General features: G+C 39.0%; 1 protein-coding gene across 1 annotated transcript in view; it reads right to left on the bottom strand.

Annotated features, from left to right (window-relative positions):
* GRM1 (glutamate metabotropic receptor 1) overlaps window positions 1-22,235 on the bottom strand; it is a 188,216-nt gene that overhangs the window by 46,148 nt on the left and 119,833 nt on the right. Inside the window, exon 3 of the mRNA XM_085310446.1 lies at window positions 20,036-20,271. Within this exon, the coding sequence (XP_085166572.1) occupies window positions 20,036-20,271 (236 nt within the window). The remainder of the gene's footprint in view (window positions 1-20,035; window positions 20,272-22,235) is intronic.

The raw sequence follows: 22,235 nt of genomic DNA, 5'->3' as shown, positions 1-22,235 counted from the left end.
AATGCAACAATTCTATGTTGTTTTTTATGCGGCTTCTGTGTAAAGTGGTTAGTTTTTCCTCAATATGCCTTTTAAATGTAACAAAAAAAGAGCAAAGTAGAACTCTGGATTGCCAGATATCTTTACTTTTTTTCTCTCCCTCTCATTCCTTGGAAAAAAAATCATTGAGCTACAGAGGCTAATCTGAACACTTTGGTGAATTAGCAATAAAAATAGAAAAATATTTTGTTAGTTTTCTTATTTTTTAGGGACTTCAATGTTCACCAAACAAACAAAAATTGTAAGCTATATGAATATTGGATTAAATGAAATTTTAAATTAGGCTGTTATCTCTTTTAGTGACCTTGAAGAATTCAGCTGTCCTAAATTTCATCCTTACTTATTTTTTTATTGGACGTAATGCAAATGTTCCTGTTTCTTTTTAACGGTTTTCCTTTTTTTTCCCCTTCTTCTTATCATAGTTTTGGTTTTATTCTCTGTTTCTGTGATGGTGTGCTTCCCCCTTTCTCCCCACTCTTATGTGCTCTCTTCACCGTCTTCCCATATTTTTCCCCCTCTTCTCCCACGCTGTCATAGAGAGGACATCAACATCTGGACAGGGGCTAATGGAGCATGCATCAACTAAAACTTCAACTAATGTGTAAATATGACTATGAGTCAACCACCTTACCCCGCAATTGGAGGGGGGGGCAGCTGAGGGCCCGTGGAGCTCTCCTGCGCAACAGCAGGCTGCACCGCAGAATCTCCTCTTGAGCGGAGGGGTTTAGAAAGTAAGGGGGTCCAGTCTGAACCTCGTAACTCACTGGGAGGGTCTCCCTATTAACTGCGCACGTAATCCTTAGACATAGACCGTTGACCAGGTTTGAGGCTGAGATCAGATCCAGGTGCGCCCCTACTCCTCTGACGGGGGGTTTTGGAGAGATCCATCCTTAGCCTCGTGACTCAGCAAAAGAGCCTCCTTAACACTCTTGTCTGACCCTGTCCCCCTCCATGCAGTAAACTATCAAGTGAACCTTGCCTCATTAAGTCACTGTCTTATTTGCAATTGGRCTTTGTTAAATCACCATAGTATGATAATAAATGTATTGTGTGCTTCTCTCTTACAAGTGAAGTGCTTCTCTCTGCCCCCCAGAGTCCATCCCTCTGCACTCCTYCACATTCATCCTCCACAGTTTCCATCAGCTCCATCTTAGAGATGAAAAGGAGGGGATGGTACATACACGCATAGATTACTAGAAAAAAACAAAAAATACCCTTGCTGTGCCCAACCAAAAGATGTTTCTAGCTGCTAAAAGTAATACCTAGCCAGAGGGAGGAAGAAGATAGATCAGATCAAAATTTCATGAAACTCAGTGTGACTCTTTGTTTTGACCATAATATGCCTCTAATCTAAACAATATCATCTTCAATTAGATACTTACAAGGAACTGAATGTAAAGCAACCATGAATTGAGCCTGATGAAGTAGGTATGAAGCTACCTGTGTTCTGGAGAGCAGAGTGGATACTTGGGCAAATTTGACTTGACAAACTGCAATTAAGAAGAAACTGCACCATTAAAATTACGGATAGAAGTGAGCTACACTATAACACATAAGGTAAAGATAAGAAAAGTCTATTTTAACATTTGATAAGAGTTTAATCACAAAGGATTATTTGCTTGCGGTCCTCAGAGGGGTTAGGGCAGGAAGGAATATGGGAAGGAAAGAACAGCAAAACATTTTGGTTTGGCACTCTGATCAATACCTAACCAGTTGGTAAATTCTGAACAAACACACACATCTGATAAAGAACACAGTCTGTTCACAAATGACTCTTGATCAGAACAAAAAGCCAAAATCTGCTGGAAAAATTGTTATAAATGATAATGCTTGCTCTRGAATCACCAGATAGTTATAGTTTGTCACAGAGCAAAACTGCTGAATATTCACTGTCATATTGAAAGAGATTTGGTTGCCTTGGTCAAATTAGCAGCTTTTATCTTTTCTAGCAGTCCTGACAGAGGTCCAAAGGGCCTCTAAAGGTAGAAATGGCATATACAATGCCCTTTTTTGTGTGTCAGTCTTCCTTAGGATTGAAATGTTTTGTGAGTGGTCCATATCAGCATTCAGTTTTCTTCCCAGTTGTATGGTGATAGTGTATGGTCCATATGAGTGCTCATTTAAGCAAAGAAAGCATTTTGGAAGCAAAGTAAGGGCTAAATCTCCCTGGAAAGATGGAAAAAGAARGTAATCTCCCCTCACTGGGCTGCATATATAACAAATTAGCACCAAATTAGCACTCAAAGAAGAGTAAAGAATGTTCCTCCACAACACACCTGGGGCAGAGCACGTGCCAGTATCCAGGCTTGCAGCAAACTGGAGAGGTTTTGGAGGCAGATTTCTCATAYTCTCCTCCAGTACCAATGTACGCTGCTGTAACCAACCACTTTGAGCTAACATGCCCATCTGGCTCTGTAGAGATATGCTAGCGACTCAACACATCCTTGGAAAATAATAGAAGTAAAATACCTCACAGTGCCATCAGAGAAGACCTGACAAACCTGGGGCACAACACGTTTGTATTATCTTGTGGCAACCAAAGGATCTTGCGGGGAGCAGGGARGAAGGCCAACATGCTGAACTGATCAGTCATTTCAAATCTGGGCCCCTAAAGGCAAGACCTAGTGATTACTTTGACATCTAAACGACACATGAAAGATGATGAGCAGRCTTAGCTTTCTTTATTTTAGTACTATTTATGTGTATTTGACTTCCTGGAAAAAATCAGGTCACTTTTATTTGGATGCTTAACTATTTAATTAGAGTTTCATCTTTGGACAACTAGGGGAGAAGATGTAATCAATTATACATTTTTGTTCTGACATTAATTCTAAGAATTTTTTTTTCTTTTTTTTGGTTTAATAGTTAATTCTGTGAATAACCCAGGTGCCCCAAAATTCTCTTAAATAATTTTTTCACAATTCTTCTTTTATTTAAACTCAGTTGGCWTTATCAGTTTATATATTTTATAAATATTATCAGTTCTTTCATTCTTGTGTTCTATTATAACATCCCTTACATTTTCTAAAAACAAAGATAAAAAAGTAGTTATTTTACAAATTTCACTGTAAGGCRTTGCAAAATGAATTCCATAGATTATAAAGTCTTTAAATGTAATTAGTGTAGAGACAGCATGTTCACAATCTGCACACTAAGTGGACCGTTCTCTATGTACCATCTTTTTTAAAAGAAGTACATCTATTCATCATCTTGTACGACAATGAAAGCTGAATGAAATTTTCRTCTTGTGATGGTATAGAGAGGTATTCTGTTGACTCCACTGAGCTCATTATGTTCAAATATAGTCAAAATAAACAGGAGTAAAAGGTCAGCATAATAAAAGGCATTTATTTTTGTAYGAAAACTACCACAGCTACCAGAATTTCACATACAGCTACCAGAATTTCTTAAGTTGTATTTTCAGAACTGCCTATTATTCAGAGAATTCTAGCTGTAGCTGACTGCATATGAAGGAGGGCCTGGGGAATGCCTCCTAGAGATTAGAACAAGGAACTGTGAATTAGAGCTACTGACTTCATGTACAAGATCAATGATCTTGGTGTTTCTATGTGCAAGTTAGTGAGACAGCAAATAATTTGTGAAGAATTCATTTTTTTTTTATCAAGCCAAAAGAGGTTAAGAAAAAAGAGGCTTTATTTCAAAATGAACTGAAAACAGTTTGTATTTTTCATACAAGAATGAGAGGCTGAAAAACTAGTCACAGACCATAAAAATCATTCAGACTACAACAAATAATACCATTGTGGTCAATTCTTGTTTCTAATATGGTTTCTGCCCSACAATAACTAGATCTTTCACTGTTTTTCTAACAAAAGCAGATCATTATATGTAATGGCTACCTCTTCACTTCCTACTTTGAGGTCGTTGCCTTTAAGTAGGGAAGTAGGTGCAAGAAACAGCTAAATACACTGAGAGAGATGAGAGCGTTCTGACAGTTAGAGAGGATGGTAGGAGAGCTATCRAAAAGACACAAGATAAAACCAGTAACTCAGTTCCTATTGTATGTGAACTATTTGTTTGACTGGATGAAACACCACTACTTGTCAGATAAGAGTGAGGAAGGGTGTACTATTTAAGAACAAAGATCTTTCTTTCACTGCTTCCTGAGCATCATGTCATCTATCTATACAAAATAATGTAACTCTCTCTATAGGATAGCAAGTTGCTCTGCCTTTTGGCAAGCCTACAGAAAGGAGGACTTTCACTGGGACAACACAAAGGAGTGAATATCTTACAATCTGTAGGTCCTATACTAGATTTGAAAACACTCTGATAAATATTTGAAATCTTACAGTACTCATGAAGCAATAAATAGGAATTCAGAGGGTTGCAGACTTCATTTTCAGGATGTCATTAAATCAGAAAGGTTTCACTTCCATTCTTCAAATAGTTTTTATTTCCCCAAGCAAAGAGTTTCTATTCATGCAATTGTATTTGATGTATTTTTCCCTGAAAAGCAAGGATACAATTACAGTTACCAGTTGAAATACCCTGCTATTTTCTTTCTGAGCACAGGGAGATCTATGGGTCTCCCAGATAATACTATTTTGTTAGATTTTGTGAATGCTGCCTTCTAATTGGGATTGGTGTACTTCCAGTTTTGTATTAAAGGACAGAAAAAAAGTGAAAGCAGTTCAAAAACTTGTCATTCAGCAGAAGTGCCTCAAAAAGTATTTTCTCCAGAGTTCTATATCCAGAGCATTAACAAGGCGATGATTGCAGTAGCATTTGTATGCAAAGGGATATCATTTTCACTAGCGAAGTTAGATAAATAACTATTGACTCTATTCCTGAAATAAGGCTGTCTGAATTTAGGATTTTTTTAACTTATTTTCACCTGAATATCTTTAACAGAAAAACAGCTAAACAAAACCAAAATATGAATTCAGCCATCAAGAAGCACAGGTTCTCCTTCACTTTAGATGTCTAATACCTAAATTTTACAAGATCAGTCTCCTTTTTATATGTACTATGCGCCATCGCTGTCTTCAACTTYCTTGCCTGGTTCTTTGAGGACGTCACATTTTTCTTCACTGTTCAAAGAGAAGTATCCTTCCTTTCGTCTCTCCCTGTGTGTCAGAAGTGATGGGAAACATTTTAATTAAATTTACTGACTTGGTTCTCCATATCACGTTATGTAAGCACATTAGGGCTTTAAGAGCTTAGTGTCACAGGCTCTGGAATGAGGCTGGCACACACAAATACAACGGTGCCACAGTGAAGCTGAAAAATTATGAGGAGGAATGACTGCACAAGCTGCTGACTCACGCATTAATCAGATGCACAGAGAGTYTCAGTGTCACTATACACTGTGCAGGGGAAGGAAAGCTGAGCAGCACCACCAACCCTCAGCCAGTGGAAGGTTGCAGGTCCAGCTGCTGCACCAGGTGACCTCGGAACAAAACAAAAGGAACCAGGTATCTTCCCAACTGCTCCTGCCTTTCCCAGTCTGCAAACTTTGCTTAACAGCTACCAGAGCCTGAAGCTCACTGCACCTCTCTGCCCCTTCTGCATCTTTCCATGAACATTTACACACAACTGCCTAAATCCCAGAAATGCAGATTTAAACTGTAAATGCCAAGTGACAATGCACATAACTCACACTGTGCCAGATGGCAAGGCTGTGTTCAAATGTGCCTGTGCTCTACAGAGCACAGATAGCTTTCCTCTTACTGCTCCCTCCTGCTAACCCAAGAGGAGCCAGGTGGGGAGTGAGAGTGTCTCTTGACCAGCAGTAGCCTGCAGCATCAAGGGGAGAGGAAGAGCGAGCATGTCYGATGTCTGTATGTGACTGTGCTGGGGCTAGCAGGCAGAGGGTATTTGGATGAGATAAGACATATTTACGAAGACTCCCAGCTGAGGTGCAGTGCTGCAGCTGCCCTCTGGCTTTGGGAGAGGCTGGAGCCCTTTCCAGCAGCTGGTGGCCTGACTTTGCCAGCCCTGCGTCACTGCAGTGGGAGGCAGGGGGGATGTAAAACAGATCTGTGATGGTGAACTTCTCTGTAAATTCCTTGTCTCCATAAATCTGCTTCTCCTGCTCTGTCTCTGTTGACTASTGGTAAAAGAAAGGACTCAGAGAGGAAATATAACATAGTACCAAGGACCATGCTAACAGCACAGCTGTAGGCRCACCAGCGACCCCAGGTGAGTGTGCTCTTCCTTCTTCACAGAGCTGTCCTTGGCTACAGGCAGCTCAGTACCATTAAGGGTTTGTGCACGAGCTACACAGATTGTTCCCACATGCCTATAATTCCTGTCAGAAGGATCATAAAGAAACTAGTAACAGAACTGAAAAGTTGCAAGAATATGGCTGCCCACCAAATGTGTTTATGATAAAAGGAAAAAARAACACGGAAATTAGACAACAAGCAGAGAACTGTCTCTATAAGGTGATGCAAATGGCACATTGCAATAGTTACAGAACTCCTTTGGTGTTAAATAAGGGTCTGGAAAGATCTACTTGTAGCAGATGGCTTGACAGTAGCTCAYCAACCTAACAAAGCTTCTGTAGAGGATGACAGTATGCCCAAAAGCCTGTATGTTTCTTTCTTTTGGACTAAAACTGTGTTGACTTTATAAAAAATTTCACCTAATTAAAAACTTAGTGTCTATGGTCTTATGAAGATGAGTTGTGACTCTTTCTACTCTAATTACATCCACAAACTGATGTTTCAAACCTCTTCTGATGTGCTATACAGATGCAGTGCTGTAAGCTGTTAAAGGCTTGGCAGGAAATTGSAGCATTGCTTCTCTTTGTTCCTAGTCTTTAGTAGAATGATCCTGATGAAATAGCTCTGCAGTGAAGACTGTTTTTTAATGAAAATAAACTGATGGAAATACAGGGTATAACTCACTGTAGGGGAAAAAAAAATCTCCCCTAAAATCTGTGATACCTGTATGTGCTCTTGCAATATGATCAACACGAGAAATACTGTTAGCAGAACACWACCAGAAAAACTAACAAGAAAGTTGAGTTTTAAGGTTCCAATTACCTATTTTGGCTATTTTCTTAATCCTCGTACTTAACAGTTAATAGACTGGAAAACAGCTGAAAAAAATAATTGTCCCTATTTGGAATAAATCAGTCTGTGTATTTTGGACTTCCAGGTAACCACAGTTCACCTTTTCCAGCATCAATTCAAATGGCTGAAAAGAAACTTCAGTTTGTATTTACGTGCCACCTTTTTAATGGTTATATTCATGAACCAGATTGAGACTTTCACATGCAGCTGCTGCAATACATGTAAAATTATGAACTTTCATTGTTATGCACATTCTAATGAAGATGCTTGGCATTAATCTATCACAAACAGAGTAAGCTGTAAAGATATTTAACCTACTTGATGATCAGAAAAAATTRTATTTGGCCCCACTAGCATACGGAAATTCATGCCCAAATAAAATGCTATGATTACCTATTGGAAGATTGCTAGAACTGACTAGGAATCTGKCTCAAAATGGCAGTGGCTTTCCACTACCTAAGATCAAATACCCAACCATAATTCATGGTCATATTTGAGTCTTAAAAGTAGAAAGCGATAACACTCCACTTGTGATTCTGAACTTGGGTAATCCATTGAGCTGGCAACAGCTTAGTCTTCAAAAATTATACTTCCGTTCAAGTAGTTAGGAAATTAAGATCTTATTTGTTAATAATACTAAATGATATGTTTACTCTAGAAACAGGCAACATGGAAGATAAAATGAAGTGATTCCAGTGTTTTTTGTAAACACAGACAATAATTATTGTGAGCTTTAAACAACTATTATGAGAGCTTGACAAATAATAATTATGATTAATTTGTTTTTCTTAAAGCTGGACTGTTTTTAAACTGCCTCTAAAAGGATCACAACATGTTCTATTATTTATTTGAAATTATTATTTAACTTCTGCAGCAGGTCATTATTCCTCTGTTTCTGTTTTAATTAGAAACGACTATTTCATCTTCTAAAAAGGAGTAACATATGCCAGATKATTTTTTTTTCCACTCCTTGATTGAATGATTTGTACATGTAACCAGTAAAAACCCTGATTTCAAATCTAGGTATAGTATTTGAAATCCAYATTATTTAACAAGCTTACTCAAATTTAGCACTGAAAAAGCCATTTGAATGGTCAAACTCAACCTTCATATTTCAAGAATATATAAAATAGTGCAGTTATTTTAATGGAAAATTTGGAAGATAATGGAAAGGAGGGCTTATGTTATATCTAATCCAGCACAAGCCACACACTGAAGCAATATCACAATCTCCCAGCCCCAAGTTATTCTCTGACCACAATTTCTTTTTCTTTTCTTCAATTCTTCTCTTCTCTTCATGCCCTTTTCTTGGGAATGTGACATTGGGAACTTAATTAGTTACTCTTTCAACACATACTGTAGCTACTTTTATCCTTCTCAGTTCAGTGATAAACTATCTCTGAGCCTCTTTTCCAGTCTCTACAGGGTTCTGCAAAAGCCCCTGGCCTCAGCACCTCCAACATCATTTTAACATGATCTGTTAGCATCCCAGGAAACTGGAATATGTCTGCTTTTCTTGCTTTCTTTACAAATTTCTCAGCTAACTTATTCCTTCAATACTGAAGGAATACTGACCCACTGTCTCCAAGGTCAGGATTTGGTAGAGCCTGTGTACAACATGGCCTGGACATCTATGGAGAAACCATATACATACATATACATGTGTGTATAAAAAAAAACCCTTTCATTTTCCTATCTCCCTTAGGTAACTGTAACCTCTCTGTCTTATTCACATACTCCATTAAAGACGTATTTAGAACTACTGTTCTTCACAGGTCTGTTATTTGGAACAAGTCTAGCAGATAATGAGTTGCTGCTATTCTTAAAAGAGACGGGAATGAATACAGCTAAAATAAAATTAATTTACAAACTTAAATATTTGCAGATTTTTGATGTTTTCTGCCTACGTTTAATCATGATTTTTTTCACAATTAATAAAAGCAGTTGTTGAGTCAGATACCCTTACAGACATCCTAYTGTAACACACAATGACTGGCAAAACGAAAAGCACAGGAAATAGGACTGATTAAATTTCAAGTGTCATGCTTTTCATATGAAGTTTGAGACTTTATCTGAAAGAAAGAGACAGAACTCAGTAATTGTGCTAAAGCTTTCAGAGCATTAAACACTTTAGATACTTAAAATATGAACTTGAATATATACTCAGGCACCTAATTAGTTGACTTGATTAATACATGAACTTCTCTAGTTGCTGTTGAATTCCATGGGAATTACACTTAAAAATCAGGCCAAWTTATCTAGGTCTCAGAGCATGGACTACAGGAGCCTAATTCTGGGCATCTTCAATGGAAAATGCTGGTTCAGAGTTCAAAATAATGTAACTTTCATATTAATCATTGAATATATGAACACTGAACGTAAAGAATTTAAGAGGAATCTAGTGTCATTATATGTTAAATAYGCAACACCATTTAAATACCCCAAACATTCATCATGGTCTTTAGACTGGGGGGAAAACAAGGATGAAATTGATAACATGCATTAKCCTAACCTCTCTGGAGATCTGTATTCCTATCTGGCATAGAGATGGCAAACAGAATGCATCACATATAATCTCTTTTTGATCCATTGATCTAGACCTGTAAATATTTAAGTACCAGTCTACACTTGTCAGTGTACAGGCAAGAGATCCTGAGGACTTCAGAGGCTGAGTCAATACCTCTTTTKAACATTGGGCAAAGCTCTTCCTACATATTAGGAAACACTGTGTCTGTTGGCAGACACAGACTAGCTGATCGAACTGATCTTCTCCTATCTCAGATTCCAGTGAATCCGTGAGTCTGAAGGAAAGTCAAGAAAGATATCTAATATTAAGCATGCTTTAAAACAACATTGATTCAAGATGGGTTTTATAGTTTGTAAAAAACAGTAGGAGATACATACTGAGCTGCAATACAGTATACCTCCYGCCAGCCACAACCGCTAGTTTTCTTTTTCTTTTATTATTTTAGAAGATCAAATCACTTATTCCTCCATTCTCTTCTCTTCTTAACGTTAATGTGGTATTAGCAACGTCAGAATCAGCTTCCCAGATATAAAGTAATGTGAATACCACTGTTTCTCACTTTAACAGAAACACTACTCCCTTCAAATTTCTCCCTGTCAGGTTTACCGTTGTGGGTTGCTGGTTTTTTTCTGGGATCAAGGGCAGCTCCTGCAGCTGCTTTGAAGCTGAGGAGCAAAGGGGCCCTAGCCACCCTAACTAGAGCYTCATTAGATCATATCATAACTTAGTAGAGCATGGTCACAGTTTTTGTTTTTAATTGAGAGTAATTTTCAAGTGATTGGTAGGAGGGTCCATATATTCTCTTGTAATATGCAACACATTAATCACAAATACATACTTCACAAAGATTCACTTTACTTTCCTCTTAAGAAACTGACTGGACTTGTGCCCAGAGGTGTACAGTACCACAGAAAAACAGGAAGTAAAGATTAATTTAAAGCAAAGCTAAAATTAGAAGCTTCTGAATAGTGTCTGCACAAGAACAATGTKTCACTGATTAGTAGCGAACCAGACCTAAGCAAATCAGAAGGCAAAATAAATGGCCCAAAGCTTTATTCACGTATTAAATTCAACAGAAAAACAGAASCCAGTCTTTCAGATCTGAAAGCATTTGAAATGCATTTATTTTAGTGCACTTCTTTATTTCCAGGGTGTAATCAGATGTGACATGAAGCAGTGCAACAGAAACGGCCACCCAGCCCAGCCAAACTCRAATTACTAGTGTACTTGTGTTCTCACAGCAAAATGAATCTTTCAATATCATTTTTTAGACAAAAACAACCCAGAAAAACAGGAAGAGCAAACTGGCCACTGTGGAAAGTAGAAAGTACACTGTATAGCATGACTTGCACAGCACTATTGCTTTGAAGACAACAGGCCTGATTTTTTTGTCCTGTGAAGCTGAGCCTAGGGARACTCCAGAGCTAAATTAAAAGTTATAACTTGCAGTTTCCTCCAAGGCTACTTTCTATTATAGAAATCACATAACCTCTTGAGCTGGAGGAAACCTCTGGAAATCATCTTGTGTCTCACCTTGCTGTGCTGCAGTGGCCCTCCCTGGCTCAACCAGCAGCCCAGCCTCGCTGATACAGATGCTGTCCATGGCTTTCCCTTGATTGCTTCTGTACCAGCAGTCTTCTGTGCTTTCCTCAAACCTCCCAGTAAGAGTAGGCAGCACCARGCTATACTGGTGACACTACTGTTTGGAGCACATCCTTTCTATCAGATTTTTTTTCCAAGGATGTCAATATAGYTTATTCCTGGTAAAAAATCCTATAGTTTGTATGGTTCAAATTTTACTGCTCATAATTTACTGTTCCTTACACCACTGCTTGTCCAAGATATATTAAAAAGCACTCATTCATTTTAAAACTCTGTGGCCTCTTTTTCGGCACACATGCTCTGTGCACAAAGGCTAACACTGGGCTGCAGCTAGAMAAGTGTGAGCAAGTGCATGTGCACCTATGAAGTTAGCTCTACTGTATCATCTCCTTTGCATCTCTACTTAYGGGATAATGATAGCAGTAGTGACAACATGTAAAATTGCAAGCTAACAACTGTTCCAGCTCCAGGTAAATGAGAAAAGAGAAGATACAAACTAATTAAAGACCAGGAGGGTTGAGTGAAGGCATTTGGCCTTGTCTTCAGATCAGTTGCCTGGATTATTCCATCCAGTTTACTCATCGATTTTGTTAAATGCTTATAGTTAGGCTAATTGTTCTGATGTGTGACCTGCACACAAAATCAATTTCTAGGAATAAGTCAATTAATTTTCATTGTGTGCTCTTGTCCTTACCGCTCTACTGACAAAATTTCAAAGCCTCTGCTAGAGCCTGAGCAGTTAGGAGTGCCCCTGACATTCTCCAGGCAGTGGAGAAAGGAGCACAGAGGAGGCATAGGGGAATATGATTCATATTTCCTTTGAGGCTTCATCGGTTTACTCATGTAATGGGGAAGGCTGAATGTCACAAGCCTACTGGAGGATTCTTTTAACCCCAGAAGTGGGAACTTTGATTGTTTAAACCCACAATAGAAAACGTAGGTGTAAATACTAGATTCAGAGAACTTCTGTCATATCCTGCTGTAATATATACATGTTCAGCACTGAGTTCTACATTGTTTACAAAGGTGTGCATATTGTCTCTTTTCTTTATTTGGTGATAATCTCATTTCTAGCGGATACTCAAAGAAAAATACATATATTGTGATTATATTTTGATTGACAGCCTYGTTAGAAAGTAAGTGTCTTTGGAAATGTAAGATATTAGATAATAGCAGCTGCTTTTTTCCACATTCAGAAATAAGAAACTAGAACCAAATAAACAAAAAACTTGCCATACATAATGTCTTCTGCTAATAATGCCTATGATTTTTCAAAGGTAAGCACGCTATTTATCTCCCTCTTCTTTAAGCCTTAAAAGCTATCTGTAATTTTTCCTGGAATAAAAYGAGACAACAGATCTCCTGCCTTATCTGCTGTAAAAAATCATTGACTAAAAGTGTAGTAACTCGAGTTCTTTCAGATGAATTCTCCTTAATATTCTTCATTCTAGGTGCACATAAAATTGAGATCAGAGAGTTCTGACCACTACCATCTGAGGAAGCCATCTGCCTTAGGATCTTCTGCCACGTACTGAGGATGTAGAGAGTGACATAAGACTCTTCTGTACTCCAGAACCTATGGATATAATGTGAACGTGTATAATAGGAATCCTAAACAGAGGTTAGGGATGGTTAGTCACAGGATCCACAAATGTACAACAAATTTCTTCAAAAGCTTGTGAATTTGTTGGTACCGTGTAATTTACAAGCAATGGCTGATCTGGCAGGTCAACCTGTCACACTCAGCCTCTCATCTTATAATCATCTTTTGATGAGTGTGATGTAGTGAAAGTAGTTCCCACTGCAGGATCTTCTGCTGATGCAATATCTCATGGGAAAGATGATCTACAAGGGAGCCTGGCAGATGTCAAGATTAAAGCACAGTTCCCAGAGAAGTACCAGTGTTCACCTCTGGCACAGCAGAGTGAGCCCTGGTAGTGTCTCATAGATCCAATCTGCCCAATTTACAACATAATCCAAAACATTCTGAAAACCACTCAGATCACCTCTGGTTGAAAATACTTTTGCCTTTCAGTCAAGGATAGAAATAACCAAGTACCCGTGCTTTGTCCACAGATACAAGAAAATCAGAGCCCCAAGTCATCTCATATAGAGTCATCAAAACTAAAATGAGCCTTGAGAAAAATGTGTTGGAATTGATTCTTTCATTAAGAGCAGTTCTGAAGTCCTTTGTTGGTGGACTGAATGTAGTTTGAAGGAGGCATTAGCTGGGTATGAAACTGTCTAAGGGAAATAAGTCAGCCAAGAGTTTTCTATTATCCTGTCTGGTGTAATAAGTGAAATTAAGGAAAACTTCACAGACTAATACAGGAAAACAAATAACACTACAGGCTTTCTACAAACAACACTGTAGGCCTTTTAAAAAGACATTATTGTCCTATGTCAGAAATGAAAACAGCTCACTAAACCTGTAAGGAATCTGGCTATGGTTGAATGAGATAAAACCAAATGCTTTTAAATGGGTGAATGGTAATGGTTGTAAGCACTCAAGGATGTTCATAAATGTCCTAGTTAGAGGCATACAAATCAAGTTGGCTCCAGAAACACTTGTAGAAATGATTGGATTTAGTAGTTTGGGCAAAATGTCCCACAGACATTATGCTTTCAGACTCGAGCTGGTATGTTCATGTAACACTGCACTGCTCTTTGTGTAGGTTGCTGTGTGAGTCTCTGATATCTAAGACACCTCTGCACATTGCTCCACGTCTCTTTCAGATATGTCTGTACTAAATAAAGTGAATGGCATAAGGTCTTTACAGTGGGAAATTAATACATATTTCTTGTAATTTATTTCACAGAAGTGTGACTCTGCATTATTCATACCAAATCATAAATTTCTTTCTGCGAATGCCTCTGTGCTTTTTTCTCCTAACATTAGTGTGTTCTGCCCATGGTTTGACATGCTATCTGAATTTCTGACAGACATCTAGAACTATTTAGATGGCATGAAGGCCTATGTCCTGTTTCTGAGAAAGTYTGATGATGCAGAAAGAAGACAGTTTGTAAAAGATACAAATCAAAGCTAACCCAAGAAATTTGATGGCCATACAGATCCTCGGTAGGAACAATGGCCAACAGTATCTAGCACTGTATTAACAGGAGCACAGTCAGTCAGTTGAGGGATGTAATTATCCCTCCTTGTGCTTCTTAGGCTGCATTTAGAATACTACATGCAGTTTGGGGCCAAACAGTATGGAAAGACATTGATAACCTGGAGCAAATTCAGCAGATGGCTGGGGTCTCCAGTCCTTGCCCTGTGAGGAGAGGCTGAAGGCTTGTTCAGTCTGGGGAAGAGACAGCTTCAGGGGGACTTAACAGCAGATACCTCTCACCTACAAGAAGGTTACTGAGAAAAGAGAGCCAGGCTCTGCCTAGTGGGAGGACAAAATACAACATATATAACTTGAAACAAGAGAAGACTGGATTTTCCATTATTAGGACATTCAAGCACTAGTATATGTTGCCCAGAGAGGTTGTGCAGTCTCCATCCTTGGAGGTTTTTCAAGACTCAAACGGATAAAGCCCTGAGCAACCTGGTCTGAAGACACAGTTGACCCTCCTTTGAGCAGAAGGTGGAACTAGAGCCTTCCTGAGCTTCCTTCCAACCTGAATTACCCTGTGGTTCTGTGAGCCTATGTCTCTGGCTGCATCCAGGCTGATTGGTTTTCTTGGAAACAGACAGGAATTAATGGATGAAGCAGTCCTTATGGCATGATCAAGGTATGAGTAAGCATCCTACAGAGAACTTGGACTGCAATCTCCTTTGGAACAGAAAAATCTACATTTCTTGTTCTTGTCTGCCACAAATAGATTCACTGACAAATAACCTTTCTCCTCAAAGATCAATTGAATCAATGAATGAATCATGAATTGCCCACTTTGTTCCACTTTCCTCTATTGAAAAATGTCTGCACTGATAGCCTGCCAATGTATTTTGTTGTCCCAGTAGACGAACTGCTGTGAGCATAATCTGATGTTTGCATCAGTTCCATAACCAATTTCATAATTGTTTCTTGTGCACAAAAGTACTCATCCCTCCCAGTTTATATAAACTACAGCTCTTGCATTATCTGTCAGGAGGTGAGCAGATGCTCTATGAGTAGTTAGACCTCCAAACAAGAGTCAAACTGCACTGAGTTCTACGCTATTTCCATGTAAGTGTAACATGCATTTAATTCTAGCTTGCGTGGGCTCGCCAAAGAAATATTTGCCACTGTAGGTTTTGTGAAAAAAATGGGGGGAAGAGCACTTTTTATTAAATTAGGAAGCAGAAAATACACTACAGAACTTTTGGAAGAGAACAGTCTATCACCTAATTTTGCTGTCAACATGCAATCTCCAAAAGGTGGAAAGGGCTGAGTTGCCTGATGAACTGAAACTACTTCTGAATGTTGCTTGCAGCAGTGCCTGAGGTTGTGCGCTAAGTGAACATTGTGTCAAGTCCATCCTGAGTTAGGAAGGTAATAAGTTACCTCAGATTCAGAAACAGCTCTTTTCTGTTGATATTAAAATGGACTGCTCTGTTCTGACATTTCACCTGAAGGTCGTGAATAGGTTGAGAACAGTGTGAGATTCTGAACMTCCTGACAAGTTAGTGATACAATATACACTTTGTTTCCCTAAGAATGAAGGTATTACCCAGAAGGCGTTGAAAATATCTCAGTGGTATGAACAATCTGACAAGAACTCTGTCCTGGAAGTGGTTTTGGCCTGTTTGTTAGAAATCAAGAAAACTACAAGAGAATAGTCATATAAAAATCTCTTGCTTTTACCTATAAGAAAATTTTGGACTTGAATCTTGTTGTGTCAAGGAAGAATATCTTCTGTTATCTTCTGTAGCCATGAGAGAGAGAGAGAGAAAGGGAAAGAAAGAGGGAGGGAGACAGAGAAAGAGAGAGAGATGGATAAAGGCAGTGGCTTACAGTAGGCATCTAGCTACAGATGAGAAGGTGGTATTAGCAAGGAATAAATTAAAAATGGTTCCCACTCGTTTGCTTTTCACCAAAGTAGGAAAAATAAATTTTGCAGGAAGGAAGGGGATAATCTATAAATCTATAAAGAGCAGTCACTACATAGCTGTTTATGATTCTGTCTTGTCTTCCCACAATTTTTTGCTACAACCATGCAGATATAGGTAAACCCAGATAAGTTCTTCTGAAAATGCTGCTAATTGTTAGGCAGCCTGCAGACTTCACAGAGTGGAAGGTGCTTGGACTTGCTTACTTGAAATTTTTTGATCAGATAAACCTTTTCCCATATAAATACGTGTACACACATGAAGAGTAGTGTGTAACATGAAAATTTCTGAAGGACAACATCAGTCTTCTCARAGATTGAATTACAGGGTTCAAGCAGCGATTCCTGTTGTCAAAGAAGGGGGTTCTCTAGGGACTAGTTTTTCCTTGCTTCCCGGAGAGCCTGGAATCCCAAGCTAGTGCCGAATCAATAGCAATGCTGAGTGAGACACTGCAAATGCAGCAGCTGGAATTGCTTGAGGAGAAGTTTTTACTATTTACTACCTATCCATGAATCCTAAAAACTAAAAATTSTATTCCAATGGCCATTTCCAACTAATCATTCAATAAAGTGATTAAGTTGTATATAAGCCAATTATTTTGGGCCAGTGGTAACTGAAGGTTCTGAAATACCAATTTTGTAAGTACTCTTCTTTTCAACAGCCTGATAGGGCCAAGGGTTTTGAATGCTTTTTGAATAAGAACACTGACTTCTATTTTTTGTTTGCGGCTGCTCCTACGTAACTTGTCACTGCTGGGTAAATACAAAATATACTATACTCCCCTAGACAACACAAGTGTTTTTTGTCCTTTGGTTTTCTTTCTCATTAGATAGTTTCCTGAGACAATAACTCTCCAGAGACGGAAGGTGAACCCAAGCTGCCTACTTTTGAATCAATTTCTGTTTATGCAAAGGTGCAGGTGTGCTGTGTTCTCAGTAGTGAATACAAGAGCACTTCTAGAATGCAGAACAGATCAGGGCCCCAGAGACAGTCACAGGCCATGGTGCATACAAATTATGTGCATATACTCGTGAGATCAAAGGGAACTCAGCTTTTTCCAAAATCTGGGATCCTATGTATCTCATTAGAATTAATAATGGTGTAATACTCTGAGGTAAGARTGAAATCTCTTAGATATAATGGAGTTGAGGAATTTGATACCTGTTTTCAATACTGATAATTTTCCCAGGGTGATACAGTAATAGCAGTAATACTGGAAGGCTGGATCAGCAAGCTTGGAAACTAGTCGTCTTTGAAAGAGCTTTCTTAGCTCYACAGAGAGGTTATGTATGTGATGAAAATGTATGTGGAGATCTGTGATGGTGTCAGCTAGTCACCAGTCAGCTTTGTGGAGTTAAAGTACGTTAGACTATCTATACTGAGGACATGTGGGGCTCTTGATTCTGTAGATATGTCATTATTAAGGATAGATACCCAGTGGTGCTTCCCTTCGGTGATTTGAAATACTTATGAACTTCTCAGTTCTGTATGCAAAACCGGAGGGTTTTATTCCCAAATCAGTGAGCTGGTCAGTGGTTTATTCCCAAATCTGAGAGCTGTTTACCTTACAGTAATCAAATGCTGAAAAGTATCACTTGTTTTGAAGCTTCATGTAAAAATTTATAGCTTCTTACAGAAGGACAAAACAACTGAGTGCACAAATTATGGCTATTAAGTGACAGAGCCAACCTATGTTTTTGTATTTCACTTGTAGCACCTGTAATGGCTCAGACTAAAGGTCTATCAGGCCCAAATGCTGTCTCTGACACCTGACACCTAGAGAGGAACAGAACAGTAGCGCAGACAAGTAAGGATACCTCTGCAGCTCCCTCTCCAAAGTCCAGTGACTTCCAGCCCCAGGATGTCCTGAGGCAGAGTTTGTTRCTTTCCATGTAAGTTATTAGTTTTCTTCTGTAAACTTGTTTAACCTCTTTTTGTTTCATGTACAATTTTAGAGTCCACAGCATTCTGTGGGTGAAAACTCATCTAGGTGCTCTGTGAAGAACGACCTCCTCTTGTCCATTTTGAACTTGCCGCCTGGTATTTGCCTTTGTTGCAGCAGAATAAGAATGGTCATATGCATTCAGACTAATGTTTGTAGTTTTATAGCCAGAGACACAATAACAAACTACCTGTGGTTAAAAGAACTGCTGAGATTCCTCAGAAACTAGGCATTTTTATAGGGTACTAACTTGCAATTTATTTCTGTAAATGAAACGATCAAAACAATGCAGTTTTAAGCTTCTTTTCTTGAGAAAGAAGGCCATAGATTTGCACTATGTGYCTGTTACTCAACCTCATAGTAGTAATTTCTGCAATGTTGGCCAATATTAACTCCTTCTGACTTAGCTGAAGCAGCCTCGAAAACAAATAATGTAAATCATCATTTTGGTAGACCTGAAGCTAATGATCCAATTTAGGAAAATGTATCAGATAAGCTCAATAATTATTTGTCTAGTTTGGCGTGCCATTAGCCCTTCAGCACACAGAATGGGCCAGCCAGTCTGTCAGCACATCAGTTCATTTTTGAGCCAGTCACAATATTTGTTATGACTCAGCTGTTAATAACAGGAATTGGTAGAAAAACAGAGGTAATGTGGAAGGTATTTTTAAGAAGTGTTGGAAAGAAGAAAGGAGGATCTAGAAATACTATAGAAATACTGTGCGCCCAAGGGGAACATAAAGACCAACTGAAATTAATGCTAATACCAGGTATAGAGGCAGAGGCGGGGGGAGATGTAAAGAATAGGACACAAATCCATGTGAAGCCAAACTTTGTTAGTTTTGTTAAAAATGAAACAACTGCCTCACTATCAAAATAATTTTTTGACTACAAACAGAATATTAATAAACTACACATTATGTATTTGCAGAAAATATTCAGCAATACTTTATAGAAAAAGATCCCTCTCAATTTATTAATAAAGTCAATCCTGTTAACCTTTCTGAAATATTTTTAATTTATTTCCTCAGTTTATGCCGTGGAACAGGAAACCTGCCTATCTATGCATAGATACACTTCTCTTGCTATGAGATGATAGTAACTTCTACCCATAGCTCTTTTTATAAGCGCTATATAGTGGAAACAAACTATACATATTTTAATTAGTGAGGAAAAGAAAGGGTGACCCAGATGATTTRCTGGCCAGTTTTAAGGCTTATCAACTTTCCTTAGTTTTGTTTTCTGCCATAATATCTTAATAAATTTCCTGATTATTATATGGTCAGAAAATTGACATCAAAAAAAAATGTTAAATGTTTTCCTATTTTCATTAAAATTTACTTGTTACGTATTTTTGGTCAGCTGGACCAGAAAGATTCATTTCTTGTTTTTTATCTGTTTTTACCCATGCATTTACTAAACTAAGGACAAGGCTTTTTATTTGGCTGTRGTTTGAGGTACAGACCTTTTCCAGGTCTAGATTTCAAAGTGTAAAAATACTTGTGATTTTTAAGCTCTCTGGATATTGAATAACTTGGCCACCAGGGTCAAGCATTCATATTGAAATCTCAGACATTCTTGTCAGCCTCAGCATAGCCCTAAATCCTGAGAGGGGAACAAGTCGCTCTGTGACAGAGAGCGTATTGACAGGAGGCTGTGCAGCCAGCAGGAGACATACTCCTCCCAGAGTTGGGATTTAAGTCTACATGGTTTGAGGTTGGCACATTTCACCAGTGATTTATACACCTGAAAAAAAAATGAACAAAAAAAATGTGCCTCCAAGCCCACGGAGACAAATTTTCACCAGAGTACAGGTTGAAATGGGAAAACAGTTGAGAAGTTACCGGTGCAGTTCTTCTGGAAGTTGAGGTTCTCCAGTGGGTGCCCCGGGATGCGGCACTGAAATCTGTGCTGCCAGAACTCGGGGAACCAGGGGTTGCGGGTGTTGGTGTCCAGCCGCAGCTTCAGATAGTAGTCATCAAATGACAAGACCTCGGGAGACTGCAGTTTGATAGTGATGCCTCCATTTGCTTCAGGTTCATAACCTTCAATGACTTCATCTCTGTCTGCCCAGCCATCACTGAAAAGAGGAAAAACCTGTTATACAGAGACAGGAAGCTTGTTCTGAAAAAGCAGCTAGCCAAAGGTAGGTCAGCACCCTTAGAAATGTAGGGAAACCTAAAGCACATTGCAGGCACATTTAAAATTCAGGCAGAGAGAAAGAAAGAAGAAAGAACAGTGACGGAGACTGTTGTAATGAGCAAGTCTGACTGATCTCATGCTGAGCTTTCATTAACTCATCTGGAATGAAGAAGATATGTCTTTGTCCCCCTGGAAAGAGGTGACGTCTTTATGACTGAGGAGATTCTGCCTTTTTTAGGCTATCCTGTAAGGGGTAGAAACTGAAAGAATTAATATTGATGGAAAGGAAATCAAACCAGAATTCTAGGTGTTTTGCAGAAGACATCTCAGCATGCATGGAACTTACTTACAGCTAGAAGAGTAATTCAGATTAAACATAAACTGAGAAATGCATCATATTGGGGAGAGTATAATAAGAATAATTGATAAAATTGAATAAATCGCTTTAAGTAAAAAGAAAACCGCTACTATTCTTGCACTATAAGAGATGCATGAAAACATACTTTTTTTAATGAACAGTGGATTTTCTATTGTACTTTYGTGTTCATCCATTTTTTTGTTTATTCAGTTGTCAATCTAAGCCAGTCATGCCAAAGGGCAGAGGCACTCTTAAAGACCTGAAGATGAAAATCTTTTCTGAGCATATTAGTTGATCAAAATTCTATTTTAACAGACCTGAATAAAGTCCTTTGGGCTTAGCATCTGAGTTTTAGTTTAGTTTTTTTAACTAGAAGTCCATTGATTTAGTGTCATTCTCCGATTCTTATTAGGGTCTCCTAAGCGCAGTGGTATTATGGTCTGCTTTAAGTGCAAATATAAGTCAGCCTATGCTTAATTCTGATATGCTGGTCATATCACGAAAGAAATAGATTGTTTTGGTTTCTCTGATGTAGCTGTATCCATTCGGCATCAAACCAGCGGTAGCGGGACTGTGAAAAGCAGACAGATGAAATACTTTCAGCAGCAAAGAGCTCTAGAGGAAAAATGCCATTGACTGCTAAAATAAAAATCTGTGTTTCATCCAAAATTGGCTCTTCACACATCATCCTGAATACTGGACAGACTGAAAGAAGTTCCATATTAGAAGTGTCTTACACAGTGCCTTGAGAAGAGCATAGGGTTGTAGCCCATACCAGCTGAGGACATTCATTCATGAGACAATCAGCATAGAGGTAACAGGACCTCCAAAATGGAAAATAGACAAGATCTGAAATAGCAAGTTCTATCACAGTGCCAGTCAAACAAGTGTGGAGTGACTATGCATGGTGTGTGCGTGAATCTCAGGCCCCCGGCCTCCAAACTGAACAGCTGGCATTCATGTTAAAACTGCTGCGTTTCTGAATTTCTAGAATCTGCGCTGCTGGCACCTGGAAAAAAATAGTAGGTCTCCATGAAAATGCGGGAAAGGCCATGTACTGAATATTTTTCATATGGGACACTGGACCCAAGCCTTTATTACATGAGGTCATAAGATATGGGATGTCTGGCAACCCACCAACTATCTACCAGTTCCTTTCAGCCTGGGTCTTGGGACCCACAAAGCTGTACTTTAAGATAGCACTGCATGGCACCTTCATCCCCCTCTTGCAAAGGCCTTGCAGTAGGAGCGGGCAAACTTTCTGAGCTTACAAGCCACTGCCTAAAGTCTTCCTATAGGTAAGCAGCATTAGACACACGCAYATGCATGTTGCACCTCACATGCAGTGCGAGAGCTGAGAGCAGGCGGAGGTGCAGGGGCGGAGGCGCAGGGAGAAGCTCACAGGAGGGAGACAGCAATGGCCTGAGAGTTCCATGGCAGACTGGGGCTACACGAGGCTGCATCCCAGAGTGACTCTGCCGGTATGAACCCAACCCAGCAGCAGCWACTGGCTCATTTCCTCCCACATGCAGTGACGTGGCTTA

Source organism: Rhea americana, unplaced genomic scaffold, assembly GCF_003343005.1.
Source record: "Rhea americana isolate MKP2758 unplaced genomic scaffold, rheAme1 scaffold_108, whole genome shotgun sequence".
Classification (NCBI taxonomy): Eukaryota; Metazoa; Chordata; class Aves; order Rheiformes; family Rheidae; genus Rhea; species Rhea americana.
This window is presented reverse-complemented; position numbering and strand designations above follow the sequence as displayed.